Genomic DNA, 20,746 nt, shown 5'->3' on the forward strand with positions numbered 1-20,746 from the left:
CGAGCCCTGCTCTGATAACATGAACAAATCGGCATTTAGTTTGTTTTTGAGCTCGCGGTGCTCTCAGGATCAAGCAATGTGTAGAAGTGGGGGAGCCGAGATTTTACACCGGCTGGATCCGATTCGTGGGCGTTTGTGTCTTTTTTAAGTCCCGCCCCTTTTTTCGTCATGGCATTCTGTGGTTATTATTCAGTGAATGTGTTCATGTATTTATTGGCGCCTAATTGAAGATGCTGTGGGGTTGTGCTGCATCCTCAGCTCTGAACTGTGACCGGGCAGTCCAGAAGATTTGAGAAAAAGACTTAAGCTGGAGCTGCGCCCCTCCAACACACAGCGCCAAAAACTGAGCGAGAGTCAAAAATACCATATGTACTAATCACTATAAACATGGCTGCCATATTGAAATAGTCTTTCTTGGGTGTCGCTAATTCGAAACATGATAACGCTTATTCAAATCATATGCCCATTAGGGATTTATGTGATCTTTTTTTATTATTTTTCAGCCCGTGGCAGTACGAAGAAGAAATGCACCATTGTTTCGTTCTTGCAGTTCACATGCCTCTTTTATCATCTAAAATACATTAGTGTTCTTACGTTGCCACTTTAAACATAAACATTAGGCCATATTGTACTCTAGTAGAAAGTTCCTTCCTCGTAGCCACTGCCCTCGGTTAACGTACACAAATTTATTTTTAGAAAAGATGTGGATGCAGCACCATTTTGTTATTTAATTTGAGAGGTGGCAGTGCTAGAATATCTCTTCAAGTGTAGTCCTGTAAGATATTAGAAAGTCACTGAAATGTGGTATCAGCATTTTCAGCACGTGCTGCAGGCAGAGAGCTGGAGTAGACTGGCTGCTCCCCGGCATGGTTATTCCTCGTAGACTAGAGAAGAACGTGTTAATAAAATCAAGCATTGGCGAAGCCCATAGGTCCGGCGTTGCTTCCAACCTTTTGTTTTTGCGCTTACTTTTTTTGTTGGGTTTTGTTAAACTTTATTTAGATAACCCTTTTTGCTTCATCGATCTTGTTAATAAAAAGCCTACACCGAGCCACTAGTCGCTGAGATTACAGGACCTTACTTTTTCTAAATTAGTGCACATTGTGCAGGAGCTCTCAGTGAAGTTAGCCAATGGCTGAAGTGGGCTAACAAGTTGCACTATGCTGTACCAGTAGTGAATGAAAGAAAAATGGGAATGACACAAAATTAGATCAATGCACGAAGGTGACTGGTTTACGGCACCACTAAGCAAGGCTTCCTTGAATTATGTGGCGGAGGAGGACCAAATTTTGCGACATAGTTGACTAAGTTAGGCAGCCAGAAAAGCTATTGGCAATGTAAATGACAAAGCCATTTATTTATCTGTTTTCAAAACCAACACATAAATAAGAAATGTCATTTACAATGCCAATAGCTCTAACGTTTGCAAAGGCGAGACCGTTGCATTGTAAATGCTTGTTAGGCCAGCTTGTGCCTCCAGACTACCTGCAAGTTACGGTCACATTTTCCTCGTGATCCGATTCATCATACATGCGCATCCAGTAATCGATACATATTCATTCATACGTTTTTAAACCAACTGGATCTTTCCCCTTTTGCAGATTTTTAGGTCTAGCTGCAGAGTGCTTTTGGGTGCCTGCTATCAAAAAGACTTCTTGTTGATCATACAATTAGATAACAGTAGGCTTAGAGCCAGCCAATTGCCATCTGTTTGTTGGGTTTCTAGTTATTCTCGCTTACTTGCTTTTTATTCAATGGCTTTCTTTCTTCCTGTTTTGTCTCTTCCATGGTTCATAGCATACTCTTGTTTCGATCATTCTCCTTCCTCTGCTCATATTCAGGGAACTATATTTGTCTTTTTATCGGCCAACCATGAGACGGTGTGGGCTTTCTTGCTCTCTCCTTCATGTGCTGCTTGTAGCCTAGCCTTACACACCGCCCATTTGCTTTAAGTTGCTCCTCCATCCCGAGATCATCCATTGCTTCTGCCACCTTTCCCTGGCTTTTAAATATATTTTCTCCCCTTGCATAAAAAACTATTGTTTCTCCTCCCTCCCTGTTGCTCCCCCCAATCTGTGCTGACTTTTAACTAAAACGGTACTCTGTTGCTCCCTCGTCCTGCCCCTGCCATCGCTTTGCAGCTCCATATGCTTCCAGGCCGCTCCTTTTTAGGTCTCGCCGACCAAACAGCGCAAGATGTCTGGCTCAGTAGAGGCCTTTGGTGGGAGTGCTGCGGGAACTGCTGTGGGGCGGGGGAGGGGCAGGGTGGGAGGTAGTAAACCCTGGAATATGGCCGCACAGAGGTAAGTATACAAACAAATAAATAAAATGAATTTCAATGTGTGTGCTGCATCGCCAAATGCAATGCAGCGCGCGCAACGAAATTAGTTTTATTTATTTGTTTGTGTTCCTACCTCTGTGCAGCTGTATTTTGGGGTTTACTACCCCCCACCTTGCTCCTCCCCCGCCCTACCGCAGCGCCCAGCAGCACTCCCACCACAGGCCGCTACTGGTCTGGCTGCGAAAAATCTATTGTGAGCTTTCAGAGGTTGTACACACCGCCTATTGCGTACTACTGGTTGGCTTGATGGTCCCTCTTATTTGCTTTCTTGTTATTCGATTGTTTGCCTGCCTCTTCTTGTTTTGAGCCTTCCATGGGAATAGCCTTGTTTTTCGCTCTGTTTGATTGACTAATTTGTATCCCTCCATTGATCTCATTAAAGGAATTGCCCAGTCAAATACTTGCTCCAACACACTGCGTTGCTCCCCGCGCCTCCAAGCATATCCGTAAAAGCACAGCAATAGAGATATTTGTGATGGGGTATGGCTGAACAGCAGACTAAGTGTTGTTTTTGTTTTATTGTCTGCATGCCACAACTTGAATGAAAGGAAATATTTTGAAACACAAAAGCTTTTATGGAATTGGGGGAAGGGTAATCTGCGTTGGTGTCTTGGGCAGAAGGTGTACATAAGATGACACTTCTCTTGCAGATCTATAGTTCTGCTCACTGGGATACTGCAGAAGACCAAACGGCTGAATCCTGTGGAAGGTAAATCAGGCCTTGGCAGTGTTTCCCTTTACAGTCTGTAACTTTTTTATTCATTTTAAATTATGCTCAGAGTTTACTGAGTAAAACGTATTTGAAAAAATACATCAGGCCATTTATAAAGATTCAAAACGCTAAATTAAATGCACAGTTTGAGATATCAAAAGGTATGTTTGCTTTTCATCTAGTATTTTGAAAGATTTTTTTTAGTTTTCTAAAAAATACTTTAGAGAGAGTCCTTCTCAAAGCCAACAGCTAGACACCCATAGCATACAGTCGAAACCTATTTGCTTGCTTATATTTACAACATGCGGGGTCGCTACAGGTGAGAGTAGTGGGACGGGCAAGGGAGGGGAGTCGACATCTTATGGGAGAGGAAAAATAAAATAAAACCACTTACCTTGCGCTTGCACAGTGCCAACTCAGCAATGCGGCGAGCACAAGGTAAATGGTTTTATTTCTTTATTTATGTTCTCAGCGCTGAGAGGCCTCATGGTAGCCATGCTCTTTAAAAGTACCTTTCCATTTCCATTTCCATTCCATTCCATTCTATTTCCCTATCCCGTCGTATGTCGACTCCCTCCCCGCCCAAGTGCCCAACTGCCCCACTGCTCTTACCTGACCAGGCCACTCCTGATTTACAAGGCTATTTTATTTAGTGCCAACAGACTCTCTTACAACCATTTTATTGTGCTTTCATGCTATTGTCTGCTCAAAACTGTAAAGTGAGCGCAAATTTCCAGCTAGTTGAGTTTTTACGGTAGCCTCATTCAATTTCTGGCTGTTTTTCTTGTGCCAGGCATTGCCTGAGGAAAGGGAGGCAGTGGGTGAATGGTGGGAGATAATGTGGTTAAAGTCAGACTGTGGCAGGGCTGAGGGGCTTTGAGAGTCTCTACCTGGCAAAGGCTGATCAATTATAGGGATACTATTAAATGCACTATGGAATCGTCTAGCATAGCGTACAGTGAGACGGGAGCGTTTTCTTTAACGGTGTCCAGTAATACCATTATCAAAGGTCTGCTGGTGTATAGACCCCCGGGAGGGAGCACTAAATTTGTGGATAGTCTGATACACAACTTGCTGTCCCCTGTTATGCGCTATGACAAATTTCTTTTATTAGGCGATTCTAATTTGCATTTTGACGACGTCTCTAACTCTGCGGCCCAAGAGGTTCGCCAGGAGTTACTAACCATGCAACTGGCACTGCAGTCGGTGTTACCTACACACCGTCTAGGTCACAATCTAGACCCGATCTTTTGCAATTGGGAAGGCGTTATGCCTGATCATCCTGTTCCGATGATCTGGACTGACCATTTCTTGGTACCTTTCCGTATTAAACATACCGCGGGAAGCAATCCGGAGAAAGGAATTGGTACTAAAAAGAAACAGAGAAAATGGGCTAAATTTTCCTTAGATAATTTTGCTGCTAGCCTGTTACAGGGGGGCCCCCCCTGATGGGCTGGGCACTACTATTGATGGAGCTTGTGCGGCCCTGGATAAACGCATTCAGATGGCTCTAGATCAGACTGCCCCCTCGTCTAGTAATGGGCCAGTGCGACGCACTAAATCGGCGCTCTGGTTTAATGCTGAACTGAAAGAAGCCAAGGCAGCTTGCAAACGTATGGAAAGAGCCTGGAGAAGGGCCTATCTACCGGATGCTCGAAAAGTGTATAAAGACAGCCTCAGGGGATATCATGCCCTGATTAGGAAAAGTCAATCGGTCTATTACACCGACCGTATTGACAAAGCTGAGTGTTCAGCTAAGGAACTCTTTGAGGTGTATAAGGAGATATCCTCGCTGGCTTCAGTAGGTGAACAGGTTGATTCCTCTGTGCAATCCTGCAATCAGATTGCTAATTTTTTCTATAAGAAAGTGCAGGATATTTACACCACCTTTCTTAGCGAAGCCAGGATTGGCCTCAGTGGTGATATACTACTGGAAGAGGACTTCCTGGAGAAGGACAGCATTAGGGCATTTTTCAGTCCTGGATGAGGAGACGCTAATTGAGGAAGCTAGGGGAGTAAAATCAGGATCTCCTATAGACCCGGCCCCTGCTAAGATCTTGAGTGGCAGCATGGAACTGTTGGCCCCCTATGTCAAGTACCTGTTAGCTCTGTCGTTTGAGTCTGGCAGGGTGCCGAACACATGGAAGTGGGCTGTTGTGCTTCCACTTAAGAAAAAGCCACAAATTAGCATAACACAACTTAGCAATATGCGGCCTATTTCTCTCCTCCCCTACTTCTCTAAGGTAGCCGAAAAATTGGTTAACCAACAATTGACGGTACACATTGAAGCGCAGAGGCTTCTCCATCCCTCCCAGTCCGGCTTTCGTGCCTGCCACTCCACTGAGTCTGCCCTCCTCTTTTCCACAGAGGTTCTGAGGAAACATGTAGATGAGGGTCAGACAGCGGCACTGATTCTTCTTGATCTCAGTGCCGCATTCGACACTGTGGCACATCACACCTTGCTGCAGTGCCTGAGGAGAGGCGGAGTGACCGGGAGGGCTCGGTCCTGGCTGGAATCTTTCCTCCACGACCGCAGTTTCTATGTTGAGCAGGGTGTTCATAGGTCAGAGGCTTTTGACCTAAAGCAGGGAGTCCCTCAGGGCTCTAGTCTTAGTCCCACCCTATTCAATCTCTACGTGGCACCAGTGGCTTCGATCACAGAGCAGTATGGGGTAGAGGTGGTGACCTATGCCGACGATACCCAGCTGGTTGTGGCTTTGACACAACCGGCTGAGCACGCAGCCAGCAATTTTACATCCTGCCTTCAAGATCTGGCAGGCTGGATGGCCAACAATTGTCTCAGATTGAACGGGGACAAAACATAGGTGCTTATCGTGGCAGGTCCCCCTCGGTCTGGACCTCTGCTTGGTGGCCCCAGGCACTGGGCCCGCTACCCACCCGAAGGATCATGTGAAGAATCTAGGCGTTTGGATTGATCCCAAAATGTCCTTTGATTATCACACTCGGCGAGTTGCAGGGACATGCTTTGGTATCCTTTGCAGTCTGAGAAGGAAACTCGACCTGCTCCCTTTGTCAGCTAGGAGGGCTCTGGTCCATGCCTTGGTCACGTCCAGGCTGGACGATGGAAATGCCCTATACCTGGGAGCAAATGCAAGTTGCTTTCAAAGACTGCAGCATATCCAGAATGCAGCTGCGCGCCTTGTGCTGCAGTTGCCCAGAAGAGCTTCCTCTAAAAAAGCCTTGGAGACATTGCACTGGCTTCCCATTAAGGAACGCATTGAGTTTAAAGCTCTCTGTGTTAGTCACAGGATCGTTCATGGGAAGGGTCCTGGCTTCCTGCGCAACTTGCTTCTCCCGTACAAACCTACCCGGCTCCTACGCTCATTGGGCGCAGGTTTGCTCTCGGTCCCTAAGATCAACAGGGCGAGAATGGGCGGGAGATCTTTCCGCTCCTTGGCCGCATGAAGATGGAACACTCTCCCACCCAGGATTCGGTTGGAGCCCTCGGAGGCGGTGTTCCGGAGGGAGCTAAAAACTTTCTTGTTTCCTAAGCCTTAATTTTTTGACGCAGGGCTCCTTCCTTCTGCCCTAAATGCTGCTCAGTTCAATAATTACGCGGGGACACACTGTTAAGTGTAACCAGGCGCTTTAGAAACTCAGAAATAATAATAATTCTGATCATCCTAACCATTTTAAGAAGTCTCTTCAATAATTTGAATTCACGTGCTGTACACATACAATTGTTATGTATACTTAAAGATTCTCGGCTTACTTCCAATTCTGTGTCTTCCTAAAACACCAATTTAGAACCTTACTTACTTTGTGGGGTCCAATGACTTAGGTCGCACATGAAGCGGAAAAACAGGTTGCACATGAAGCAGAAAAACAGGGAACAAGACAGGGCAGGACAAAGCTTGCTGAGAGTGGGAAAGCGCCAACAAGAGCACTGGCTTTGAAAACAAGCATTAGCTACTCACAAAGGAACCTAACAATGAAGAGACGCTTTAATGTGAAATTGAGCCCTCTGCGTGGCATCTGTGTTTGAACAGTCTCACGTGACATGACTCCAGGTCAAGCCAAGCCACTCCCTTACATTGCACTGAAATGGTTATGAGAGCAGTAGGTGCAGGAAACCGCTTACTATTAAAAGTAATGATTGATTCACGACCACAATCACACAAAGTCATGATATTCTCATTGTGCAGGAAAGTCCCAGCACAACATCTGACGCTGCCCTTAAGAAATGTTACTGGAACGATCAATGGTGGACACAACCTTCCTAGAAAACAACTCCCATTTGTGGGCAGAATTCAGCACTTTGATTGCATGTATTTAGGACAAATAACACAGAAGATTTGTAGAATTTCCCGTAAAAAAACAAAAACAAGCATTTGGAATTCAATAGGTCTCGCATTTGCGAGATTTTAAGCTATTGCCATTGTAAATGACAAAACCTTTAATTTAGCACATACTAAAATTAACACATACTAAAAGGCACTGTCATTTACAATGCCAATAGCTCAAACTTTTGTAAATGAGAGACAGAGGCGCAACTAGAGCCAAATTTCGAGAGGGGGGGGGGGGGAGGGGGCTGAACCTTTAATCAGTAGGCAGAGTGGAGCTGCAGGGGCTCTTAGAAGGGGTGAAACGACTGCAAGGCCTAATTACCATTCAAATGGTCTTTTAAAGACCGGTGAAACGTTCGGGTGCGGCTCTGTGTGTGCCCTGGACCTGTCTCATCCCGGGCTGCCACACACGACGGGGGGGGGGCGGGGGGGCTGAAGCCCGGTGAGTTCAATAGATGTTGCGCGCCTGATGAGTGACCTGTTCAAAGAAGTGGCTGCGATTGTCCCGGGGTACTCAGAAAGTCGAAGCGTGCATGGTGCGTTGAATGTTGCAGGAAAGTATGTGGTGCCTGAAGTAGGAAAAGCTCATTAAAGAAAATAGTGCTTACAGACTTTAAAAGACTACCATGTAACAACCGAAGTAAAAGGGTAAGTCCTCATGGGAGGTTACAAATGAAGACAAGGTGGTGGGTACTAAGGAGGGACTAACAAGCCTATTGACGAATCAGAAGCCAGCATTTACAAAGGACAATGGCCCAAGCCAATGACAAATATGGGCGGAGAGTGGGCGTGGCTTCAATTCCATACTCCAATACAGCATGCTGCAGAGCAGCGCATGCGCTGTCCAGGCTTGGCCTAAAATACGAGTTAACAGTTGGGGGTTTAATGTCCCAGGACGATGAGGAACTTCCAGTCAGGGAACATCATAAAACGTAAAAAGTGTTATCTATTGGGCTAGCCACCCTGCCAGGCAGCCTCGGGTGGCGCTACCACCCCCAGGCAGCTGTGCCCATCCAGCAGTGGTGGCAGGACCACCTGCTCGCGTCACGAGGCAGCCGGCAGCAGACTGTCGCCACCTCTGTGCCCCCCGAGCCGTCCGTCATGGCAGATTCTGTCACAGGCCGTTAAGCCTGAGGAGCCGCTCCTACCGGACACTGACGCATCACAAGAGCACACGGAGGGCGCCGGCCACCCGAGGTAGTTATATAAACACAACGAGGGCGGACGCTATACTATCCTATCCCCTGAAAATCCCCTCTCCCACCGGCTGAGCCGGGGAACACTAGCGCTGCGGGCGTTCTCTACATTCACGGTGCGACAAGTACAATTCACATTCTTTATATTACAACGTACAGAGAGGGGTTATGTTTCTGTGTATTTTCTTCCTTATAGCCTGTACATGGGAAATTGCAGAAAAACACGTACTTTCGTTTTGTTTATCGATAAAGAGGCTGTGTTACATGCAGGGGCCTCCGGTACGTGGAAGCCATCGTGTCTTTCAAAGCATGAGGAACACCTGATAAATAATGTATGCATTTCGATGTGTCTCGAGTCATTTCAAGCTGATTGAGCAGCCTTCCCCGTTGGGACTCACGGGCACAGACACACATCGAGAGCATCCGCTCACAATTACTCTTCTGAGCAGATACTATTCGAGTTTACAAACCACATCGTAGCATGTGAAACTTTTAATAAACAGCTGAAGCAGACCACCGCCCGGCCCTGACGAGATACGATACTATTACACAGCCAGCAGAGGCACGGGCATCCTTTCATAAAGTACGGCTCCAGTTGGGGACTCCTTGCAGACGAAACACTTGAAGACACAAAAGCCTTTCTCAGCATTCAATGTCTGCCTCCAGCGTGGAACAATGTAGTAATTAAAAGACAGCCTCCAGCTAGACATGATGCACCAAAAAGAGATTAAAACAAATACTTGAACTTATCTATATCACTGGGATTGACTGGAACATTCCATTTCATCGTTTTCAGTTCTTTTGTGTCTTTACAGGCTCTGACCAAGTTGGATCCCACCGATGAGGCTCAATCAGTTCAAAATGTGTTTCGGGGTTTGCCTTGCAGTTCTAGCTGGAGAGGGCCAGGATTGGTTTACGTATGGCTGGTCCCTATCTGCAACGGCAATCACTAAATGACAAACGATGCAAAACAAAAGATAAGCGATCACTGCTTCAGCCTGGAATTTATGTTCAGAATATAAACCTCAAGCAGGAAGGGCAGGGGAGAGGGCTTCACTGGGCTACAAGGAGTAAATAATGAAATGAAAAATTGCCGTAAGTGCAGAGGAAGATGGGGTCTCTTAGAGGCGTCACCTTTCATCATGGCGTCTGCTATCACTTGTTTATCCTCACCAGCAGCGCCGCACGCAAGGGCGCTCTCAGATAATCTGATTTCATGCGAAGAAATGTCGGTTGGTGCAAAAGGAATCTACTTTGGACTCATCTCTGAAGATTTTTCCACTTTCGCTTGCATTCCGGTCTTAGTCGGAGCATGTAAGGTTCACTTTCAATGCCAGGAAGAGGATTCTTGAAAAGATTTCAAAACAGCTTTCCCAGCTAATTCAAAATAACTTTACATGCGTGCATCTGAGGATGTTGGCTAAGAGATTGAGGTCTCCAACTAAAACATGGCCATCACACTTGTGATGATTGAAATAAGGAAGCAAACTTTAAGACACCTGGGACACCGTCTCCCGGCCTCCTTTTAGCACGCAGGCCGTGCATGATACCAGCTTTACGCGCGCTTTCTCCGTGCCATTGCTGTCGATACCAGCTTTACGCGCGCTTTCTCAGTGCCATTGCTGTCGATACCAGCTTTATGCGCGCTTTCTCAGTGCCATTGCTGTCGATACCAGCTTTATGCGCGCTTTCTCAGTGCCATTGCTGTCGATACCAGCTTTATGCGCGCTTTCTCAGTGCCATTGCTGTCGATACCAGCTTTATGCGCGCTTTCTCAGTGCCATTGCTGTCGATACCAGCTTTATGCGCGCTTTCTCAGTGCCATTGCTCCAGACAGCCTATCCAAAGTTATTGCTTAATATTGTTTGATCTCTTTTGTTCTGCTTGGGCAGTTTTAAACTAATTAAATAGCTTTTATGTAGAAAAACTACTGCCTAGTGGTTATTTCCCAAAATAATCTAACAATCCCTGCACGTGTTTGTTGTCTTCTCTCAATTGTCCAAGCTTGAGTTTTTCACCCAAAGCCAAGGACTTGTGGTGTGTATCACCCACTAGCTGTGCTGGCCTTGTCTGTCTTCGCTGAGTCTTTATCCAGGTGTACATGACTCCTTCAGGGTGGGACTATTTTTGATCTACACCGCAAGCAGATAATAGTTGCAGTCTTGACTAGTGTGAGCTTAGTGCTTTTCACATCTAACATGTCTGGATTCTCCCTATTATTACATGAGATTGTTCCCCTTTGCTTTACACAATAATATAAAATGTGCTGAATGAATGGAAGATTTCATTGAATCCCAGTGAAACACTTGGGGATGGGAGCGAAAAATAAAAGGGAAGCGTTTAAATCCCCATGAAAACACACCTCCTTGTTCAGGATATAAATACCTAATGCATTAAGGAACAAGCCAATAATGTTTGGCCACATTGATGGTCATTTCTGATTCCTACAAAGATTTCTCACTAGGTGAAGAAATGGTTTGGACTTTGGACTCCATAGTCTCTACCCCAAATCTCAGAAATGCTAAGATAGTCCCTTTTCAAAGCCTGTTTTTTTCAAAATGTAAACAAATTCAAAATAAGGAGGTGGTGAAGCTGTACCTGAAAAAGTAATGTATCTAACACAAAATGTTCTCACACTTCAAGGTAAACCCACGAATTTTCCTAACTGCAGGGAAGGTGCTCCTGCAAGGCACTACTAGACAGCCTCTATTGTGCCACTTGCAAGGTCAGTCAAATTACCTGCACAAGCAGCAAATACGGCCAAATGGCCAGGATTTGGGGTGGCACAATGTGTGTTCTCTTACGGTGGCAAAGGTATTTTAACAAACCTCTTTCCAGCAATGAACAGATCATAAATTGCTTAACACTGCCTGATTTTGAGACACACATTCACATCAGATATACTTTCACACTAGACTATAAAGTGGAAAAGTGAGCACATATTAATAGTTGTGAGCATAAAGTAGCTTCCACTGAGCAGTGGTAACTACACACATTGGGAGATATTTCTCTTTAGAAGGATTAGAGTAGTGTACACCACACAGCGCCAATAACACCACTGGGAGCTACAGCCACCTGATTACCTGCGTGAAGGATAAACTGGTGGAACCCATGATGTGAGCCTGCATAGGCCAGCTCCAACACCTGCATGGGGCTGAGGAGCTTGGAGTCCGCAATACCGAGAAAGTAAAGCATTGACTGGAAGCTTCAAATGACCCCGTACAGAGTAGCCACAGAGCGTGAGTTACGATACTTGAGTGAGCCTCACAAACAGGTAGAACCGTGGGGAGGAGTGAGGCTTGCCTGCTTGCCCTACTGGATAATACCATCTCATGTGTATCCCCAATGTAAGTTTTTTTATATTTGTTCTCATCATTGTAAGGAATTGAATAAAACGATTTTTCTCCCTTACATGAACATTTTCTGGAGTGTCCCTCATCCTCACATGTAAATATTATCTTTTCCCTGAATTTAACAAATCCACGTCATACCTTATCAAGTACAGTGCCTAACACCCCTTTGGGGTCGAGATGAGCTATTTCAAAATTAAAAACAAACAAAAGACCGAGGTGAGGACCAACCATCAGACGAGGAGGCTGAATAAATCACTAAAGTAAGAAACTTGTGGAAGCGGGGACGGACACATGGACATATACACAGGCATGTGATGCTAGACAGACAAGAGCTGATGGGTGCCTGAAAGAGATGAAACGACAGATATTCCCTGGAAGACAGATGACTGACAGGTAGGCAGGCAGACAGATGCATATATATATATGTATATATAGATGATGTACCAGTAAGCGAGGGACGGGTGCTCCTTCAGTGCTTGTGTCGGAAGCGCAGGCAGCTTCTTCAAGTCACTCCTGACAACCTCGTTGCTGTAAGAAACAAAATAGGATCAAACACAAGGATCAGACTGCTGCACTGAACATGGTGGACTGTAACCCGGCTCCAGCCCTCCTAGGGACTGGGGACTGTGGCTGCTGCTTCTCCCTACAGGCCACGGCCTGACCAGGCTCTCAACAATCCCTTCCTTTAAACCCATTATTCATGGTACGACAAGTCTCGCAGATGCATTTTTTTCACTGGAAAAAAATAAAATGTGCACAAACAATTAAGTGTCATTAGGTAATGTATACGACCTACAGAAGGTCCACAAAGCGGGTTCTGTTACTCCGTGCATGGCGCGGGTGACTGGTCTCTCCTTTCACCTGGATGCTTCCGGGTACAATACAGGCCCTGTTTCCCATGGCCGGCCTATTCCCAGACAATTATTATCAAAGCCAGCTTTCTTTTATTTGTCTGGCACTCACCGAGGCACCCGAGGAAATAAAAGGCACAGCTACAGATTCTGTGCCAGGATTCTCGTTTGTGGTGAAGACACACACACACACCGCACTGGCTGCGGTACCAGCACATGGGGACAGCAGGGCCAGGACAGGGAGCAACTCTGGGGTTCAAATGAATAAAGTCGCTCTGACTAATGGAAACAGTTCAACTCTGGAAGGTGCACTACTGGGTAAATGAGTTCATGTATTGCACTGAGAATCAAAAAATATACCGTCTTATTCACAAAACAAGCATTGGCAAAGCCAATAGGTACAGGTTTAACATTCTAATCCATGCAACGTCGGCACATTAAAGCCAGACAAGTCTTTTGACATGAAACAAAATGAGGACGGTATTGAAGGCAAAGAGAGCCTTCAGTGTAGCCAATCTTTCTCTTCTATGAAGCAACGCCCAAAAAACATACTCAGTCCTGGCAGGAAGGAGAGGTGGAAAGGGGGAGCAAGGAGCGGACGGGAGGGAGGGGTAAGGAGGAATATATGAAAAGGTGGCTGGTGGGTTAAAGAGGAGAATGAAAGGGAAGGAGGAGGACAAGAGAGAGATACAAGAGATTGACTGATGGGGTAACAAGACTATCACAGGGGAGGGAAAAGCAGTAGATATGATATGGTGGAAGATGAGGGAACAAGGTGTGCACAGGGGCTGGAGGGACAGACAGGAAAGAGATATGGCAGAGTGGCAGGTGGAGAAATGAGGAGAGCAGAGGGAAGGTGGGAGGGTTGGTAGCGAGATATGAGTGGGTGGCTTACAGGGAAACATGGAGAGCTCAAGGGAGGGAGGGGCTATAGTAGGTACAAGTATGAGAGGGGTGGTGGACGATAGGTAGGTACGAGAGTGGGTGGACGGGGAAAGGAAATCACAGAGAAGGGAGGGGAAGTAAGGGGTATAAGAGGACAGTGCATAGGGAAAGTGGAGAGCACGAAGGAGAGAGGAAAGAGAGAGAGAACGAAAGAGGAGCAGCGCGAGAAACAGCAGGAGCTAGCAGTAGTGGACAGAGAGGGCTATAGCTGTAAACCAGATCCTCATCTACACCAATACAATTACTTGAGTGGAGGCAGAAAAATTCACACAAACAGCAAAGGACATTAGCTGAGAGATGAATACTCGAATAGCCGAAAGAGGCAGATCGAAGAAAGGCAATGGGGGAAAGGGGCTGACCTAACGAACACTTAGATTTGTACTGTACACTATATTTATACAGCAGTCAAAGTGCATAAAAAAAATATTGGAACTGTGATGCTGAGCGCAATAGGGGCAGGGTCAGTGAGCAAGGAGGTGGGATCAAAGGCGTGGCTAAAAAAGAACAAAATATTCTGTAACTATTTTGTTGGCCTTTCACCTTCAGGTAACTGCATATAAAATAATGCTCACCTTAAATTAAAACGAAATGCAAGTTAAACTAATCAGTTAGTGATGTACTATTCTATATTATGAAACCTCTATTGGTTATTATGATCACTGTTCATGTTTCTTTATGGAACAGAGCTACAGAACCGAATTCTGTTTGGCGCAGGATGAATAGTGACTTGTATGTTTTTAGTATTACCAGGTCCCGGCCTGTGAAAGAAGGCACTGTGAATATGTAAGTCATTATTTTATCCTTGCATTACACACAGTCTGTGCATAAACGATGTAGGCATAAGACTGAAAAAAGAGCTTCCTAAATACAGATTTTAGCAATAGACTGATCTCAGTGTAAACATATTTTATAACTGTCTATTAAAAGCATGCACTAAAGAGATCAGTTGGTAACACCCTTGCAATACCACCCAAAACGAATAAATCTTTGTCATCACTAAGCTTCAAGAGAACTCCATCAATTAAATCCAATGCGGATTTCCAAGCAGCCTTTACGGTTGCACATTAACCAACTGTGCACATTTGCATTTCTTTCCGGCAGCGGAGACCCTGGCAAGAAGGTCTTTTCCTTGTTTAACTGTCGGTCCCTCCCTCAACTTCACATCACTAAAGACTTCCACCCACCACTTCAACTGAGATGTCTTAACTTTAGAAACTAACCGCTCCAGGGCAGTTGTCTTTTAAGACAACCATTGGAAAAGCCAAAAGGTCTTGCCTTTGCTCTTTTAAGACAAGGATTGGAAAATCCAAAAGGTCTTGCCTATGCAAGAGCTACTGGCTTCGCCAATAATTTTAACCATGTTGTACACCAGAGTGGCTGCTGTTCAGCATGGCTAAAAGTTAGTGGGGTAGAGTGGCATGGAGGGGAGTGTTGTAGAGTGGAGTGGAGTTGAGTGTTATCCAGTGGCATGGAGTGGTGTAGATAGAGTAGAGTTGTAGGGTGTGGCTGTAGTGAAGTGGCGTATAATCGAGTGCCGTGGAGTGCTGGGGGGTGTCATTGAGGGAGTAGAGTGCCATAAAGTGGAAGGGCATAGAGTTTTCAGTAATATCTTAAATCTTCAGGTATCACAACTGTTACCAGCAACCTGGTCAGATCATTATTTGATAGCTATCTTCTTGTGCTCCTCCCCATCAAGCCTTCGGTCACAGGCCATGCGGCAGGACCGCTGCTGGTCTAAACGAAACCTTGAGGAATGGAAAGTTGCTCTCAGCAAGTCTAGGACTGAATTAAGTGACCATACTCCCGAGGCCGCCTTTAGAATCTCTGAATCAATCAATCAACAACGCTCTGAAGCAAGTCTTCCCTGTAACATAGCACAAATGCATCCGACAAGGCAGTACATCCCCATGGTTCAATCCCAACTTGCAGTCTCTAAAAAAAGGAATGTAAAAGATCGGAGATAAAATTGAGGAAATCTTATCATGAGTTGAGTAAACAAGAGTATCGGAAGGCAACCAGGAACTATCATTCCGAACTCAGAGCCTCTTAAGCCTCCTACTGTGCAGCCAAAATTGAAAAGTCCTCCAATTCCCCTAAATATATTTTTCAGTTTCTGAAATCTCTTACCGAGTCTAGAACAGATAGCTCTTTACCAAAATCGACAGTGGCATCGAGTAACGATCTGGCTAACTTCTTAAAGATTATAGACATTTCTCCTTCCTGTTCCGATAGGGAGAAGATGTTAGACCCTTTGTCGAGGAGGGAATCCTTTGGGAGCCCAAGACAAGGACTGTCCGCCTTCCCTGCCATCACGACAAGCCATCGTACAGAACCATCTAGAATAGTTAAGTCGAGCTCAGTACTGGACCCGGCCCCCTCCACATTTTGGAACGAGGGTATGCGAACATCTTTCCGGTCCTGCATGACCTACTGAACTTGTTGTTGATCAGTGGGCTGGATTTCCCTCAATAGAAACATGCAGTTGTGAAGACTATGCCAAAAAAAAGGTCCAGCTTGGATCCATTATGTTTGCGCAACCATAGACCCACCTCCTTGCTGCCAGGAGTGTCTGAACTTTTGGAGAAGCATGTACATCAACAGCTCTCTTCTTTTTTGGAAGTAAATAATATTCTCCATCCCACCCAGATGGGGTTTAGACTGCAACACAGTACTGAAACCACTTTTAGCTGTGTTGGAGGAACTCAGGCGGTTCCTAGTACAAGGAGGCCCTGCAACAGTCATCCTCTTGGATCTCAGTCAGCCTTTGACACTGCAGAAGATGCAGAACTCACCCGCAGAATTGCAAATGTGGGTATAAAAGATAAGAGTGCTAAAATGGGAAATGTCCTTTCTCAGAGGGGTGACTTTCCACGTGCTTGATCAGACATGCTACTCGGACACCTTCACTCTGAAATATGGGGTGACTCAGGGTTCAGCTTTAAGCCATTCCCTTTTCAACCTTTATATGCGCCTTCTCGCTGAGAACATAAGTGCCTTTGGGTTGTCAATGGGATGGGACATGGACGGCACCCAAATAATCATGCCCATTTTACCAGAACATTGTTCCAACTCACAACAATCTTCACCCTGTTTAAAGGAAGTGGCCAATTGGATGGCAAGTTGTTGCTTCAAGGTTAAGGGGAACAGGACTGAGATCATCCTTCTGGGTAATAACAATGACAATCAGGCTCTCATTCCCTGGCGGGACTGATCAGGAACATCACACTGCCCTTAAAGTCCCATAATGAGTCTGGGCACACGCTAGATCATACACTCACCCTGGAATTCCAAGCGAAGAACTTTGCAGCGAGCTGCTAGGGCCTTCTTGGAATGCTTAGGAAAGTATTAGCTCTTCTTCCTTTCCTTTTTTCCTTTCCAGAAGGCTTGTTACACAGGCCTTGATAATTTCTGATCTGCACAATGGGAATTTTTGATATTTTTGATTCCCTAGCTACATAATGCAAAGGCTACAGTTCATACAAGACGTGGCAGCTTGCCTTCTTTTAAACATCCCCAGGCATCAATCTACAAAATGGCAGAACCTTACTAGCTCCAATGGAACAGCGGAAGCAGTTCAAGGCTTTGTGTATTGCTTATAGGGCCTTCTACAACAAAGGCCCTCTACTACTACAATCTCTGGCCGCACCCTACATTCCCAGAAGGGCCTTGAAGTCAGCTAATGCACATATTTGAACTTCCTCTGACATCCCAGGAAGAAGGTTCCCATCTTACCCCCTCCCCTAGTCATCCGGAATCTTGCTCTTATCGTCACTTCCCTCTAGCACTGCAGGGCTTTGTTCCGGTCCTCCTGACACCAGGATCAGATACCTCTTCTCCCTAAGTTTACTTGTATCTGTTGGATTGTTGATTATCTTTTTGTATGTGTAAGATATCACTTTTCTGCAGAATAGCTCAAACAGGACTTTATTTTCTAGTGTATATCTATCTTCTAGCAGAACGTTACCTGAATGTGGACCACCAGTGCATGTCTACGTTGCAGGGACCGAAATAACTACGTTTCTGATAGTCTGTATTTCCTTTTTAAGGTATTCGAAAGATACCACTCCACTTCAGTACCGGACATGCCCCATCCTACTGATTCCAATGAGACCCCCTTTGCAGGCTCTCAACGCAAACAAAGATGTCTGTCACTCCTTCGACCATTCTGGACTACTTCTGACCTTGTTCATTCACCTTCCCTTGTGCATAGAACCAGCGAGTAGAACGGGTACCCAATTAGAAGGACTCTAATCAAATAAAACAGTAATGCTACCTGCCCCTGGTGAGATACCTGCTGCAGATTACAAGAGCAGAGTGTTGGAACGTTACCCTTTCAAAACACCACCTAATAAATATATTGCCTTTAAAATAAAAGCTGCTCCGAGGTGTCAATCGTCTGCTGGAGGCTTTTCAGGGGAACGGATTTCTCAGAGACTCTCTATTAACTGAAACAGCACTGGGGCGTCAACTCACAGAGCAGTAGGATTTGTGGGCAAATCGCTGCAAAAAGGCAGCAAATCACCTCTCTCGCGCGTGATGCTCCAGGTCACAGCAATGCAGAGAATGCCCCCCCTGGGCACTACCCCCCTCCCCTCTTGAAAGGTGCTGCGCGTGCCTCTGGCGACAGCTCTCTGGCAATGATTAACATGAGAGGTTGGAAAGAGCTTTCCCCTGGGAAAGGGCCCTCGCATGACGGCTTGTAGAAACAAGCTGCAACCAACACCCTCCGATCCTCACCCATGACGTCCGCAGGCACCTGTCCGCACATCTGTCCAGGAGCTCCCTTCTAGGCATGTTCACACAGAACTTCAGCACCGCAGACGAAGGACCCTGACAGGTGACCACTATCCGGGGGTCAAGGTCGCTCAACGCTTCGCCTTTTCAGCAGGGTCGAACTGGGACAGAGAGTAGTATTGGCACCAAAAAAGGTGGCTCCATTAGCGAATGAAATAGCTAAAAATTGACCCGTGTTTGCAAATTGGGCAGTTTTGAACTTGTAAAGAACTTTTATATAAGTGTTTTGCAAGGTATGGGAAACTGCATCCATGTGTGCGTGCTGCACGGATATCAGGGAAATCAACATAAAAACCAGCAAAGCACACTATAAAACAGGTCCAGAGACGAACAAAAAACTGGCCCGCACACTTACCAGTCAGACTAGCTCTGTATCAGAGCCCGATAGGCCAGTTCGACCCTGCTAAGAGAGGGTTTCTCTGTCAGCACACGATCTGAGGGGGCTTCAAGCAATGCTTGCAGGCTCCGACCAGATAAAAGAAAGCCCCTAATACGGATGAAATCCCTGGGCAGGTATTTTGCCTAAAACAGGAAGAAGTCTTAGGATGTGCTGGGAACAAAAGGCCTGTTTGGGGATTGCACGGTAAGCCAAGTAAAGGGGAGGCAGGGCCGGGCCCGCACTTCCCTTTGTCCATTGTGTCAGTGTTGGCTTCCAGTACCTGCTGCTGTTTGTCTGCAGGGATTGTGGTATTTACACCGCACATTCCAGCCCTCCCAGGGAATGCCTCATCCAGCATGCCCCTGGTGATTCCCAACAACAGCGGGCAGAGGGCAGGCAGGGTTTTATCCCTACTACAATGAACAAGAAGCCCAGGCAGAAGCAAAAGCAGTCCTGCAAGAAGCATTTCTCAGTCGAAGGTATGTTTGCATCTAGTCAAGAAGCTCGCGCCACCATGATTGCATTTCCATATTCGGCTTGCAGAGCTTGGATGGGGCGTCAATTGTTCAGCTGTCCCAGATGGGTTTTCATTCCTCAAAGAAGAACAAACACTTCTCCACAGAAATGAGGACTAAAGCCGAACCCACCTATGCCTTCTGTGAGTTACATATTGTGCCCGCCATCTTGCCTCCGCGCCCCTCTTCAGCTGGGGACCCACGGGTAAATGAAAGAGTTAGCGAGGGCTTCGTACCAGGTTCTGTTCCACACTTCCAAACTCTCTGCTGTGGCATCTGCCATGAGTCCCAAATCCCATTTGGACACAGATTCTCTTTGCTATCACCCTCACCCTTCTAACCCAAAACTTCTAGCCCCTTGAGTCTCCTGTCCTGTTCACTCCAGAGAGCTCCTTCCACCCTATCGTGCCTCTCCGCTCCCAGTCCATGCTTGCGGGCCAGAGGGCCAGCTCCCCACAGCACACAATCACTGTCTCTGATGGGACAGCACCATTTTGGTTAAGACCACTTCAACAAAGCTCCTCTCCCGCTAGCTTGGCACCTCTGTTACGCTCTTTTGCTACACTCCTTTCCTTTCTCTCCTCCACCATTAGTGCTTTGAGATCCCCCTAGGATGCCATAAGGCGCTGTACAAAAATCCACATATCTGCCATTTCTAGCCCCTGGATTAAGCTGTGTGCAGATTAGCATGCCCCTTTTAAATTCAGAGTACACTATTTTGAATACACAAAGTGCAGGGAAAATGTAAGTCCCCCATGACAAGCTGCACAGCCCACTCCCAGGGCAGGATGGGGTGATTAAGAGCGACCTAAGCCAGTGCCTGGAATCCAAAGGAGGCCCACCCACATGAGGTACATGGTCCATGTTGTAGAGGATGGGGAGAAGCAGGGATGTGCATGACGGCGAAGGCCGAAACTGAAGGTACTGACAGCACGAGCTGATTACAGAACATCATTGACACTTTTCAGTACCTGGCTCATAACAGTACATAAACGGAATACATCTATAAATAAAGAATATCATTTTGCCTGGACAAAAAACATGTATGTGTTTGAAGACTTACCTTGCATAATCTCCCTTGGCCTCCTGCGAAAAAAGAAATATATATTCACATTAAAAAGGGTCACCGCTGGCAAAGCATCTTTCTACGTGTATGGCATACATGTGAGCAGGCACTCTCCAGAGGGATTTGAGATAGGTTGCAGCTATGGTTCCATTTAAATCACATATTTGCTGCGGGTCAGATCGTGCCGCATTTGAGGTCTGACACTTCTGACCAATAGTGTCCTCAACTGGTGTACGCGTTGAGGATGTAATGAGCCCCTCTAACGTTATGGAGAGCTAAGAGTAGCA

At 46.1% G+C, this 20,746-nt stretch overlaps 1 protein-coding gene across 10 annotated transcripts in view; it reads right to left on the reverse strand.

Moving 5' to 3' along the window:
• FRMD4A (FERM domain containing 4A) overlaps positions 1–20,746 on the reverse strand; it is an 814,406-nt gene that overhangs the window by 146,495 nt on the left and 647,165 nt on the right. For all 10 annotated transcript variants that reach the window (XM_086919678.1, XM_086919676.1, XM_086919675.1 and 7 more), the window contains exons 7-8: positions 20,457–20,479; positions 12,354–12,437 (exon numbers count right to left, since the gene is read on the reverse strand). In XM_086919678.1, coding sequence (XP_086775804.1) covers positions 12,354–12,437; positions 20,457–20,479 — 107 coding nt within the window. The remainder of the gene's footprint in view (positions 1–12,353; positions 12,438–20,456; positions 20,480–20,746) is intronic.

Source organism: Lissotriton vulgaris, chromosome 1_1, assembly GCF_964263255.1.
Source record: "Lissotriton vulgaris chromosome 1_1, aLisVul1.2, whole genome shotgun sequence".
Lineage (NCBI taxonomy): Eukaryota > Metazoa > Chordata > Amphibia > Caudata > Salamandridae > Lissotriton > Lissotriton vulgaris.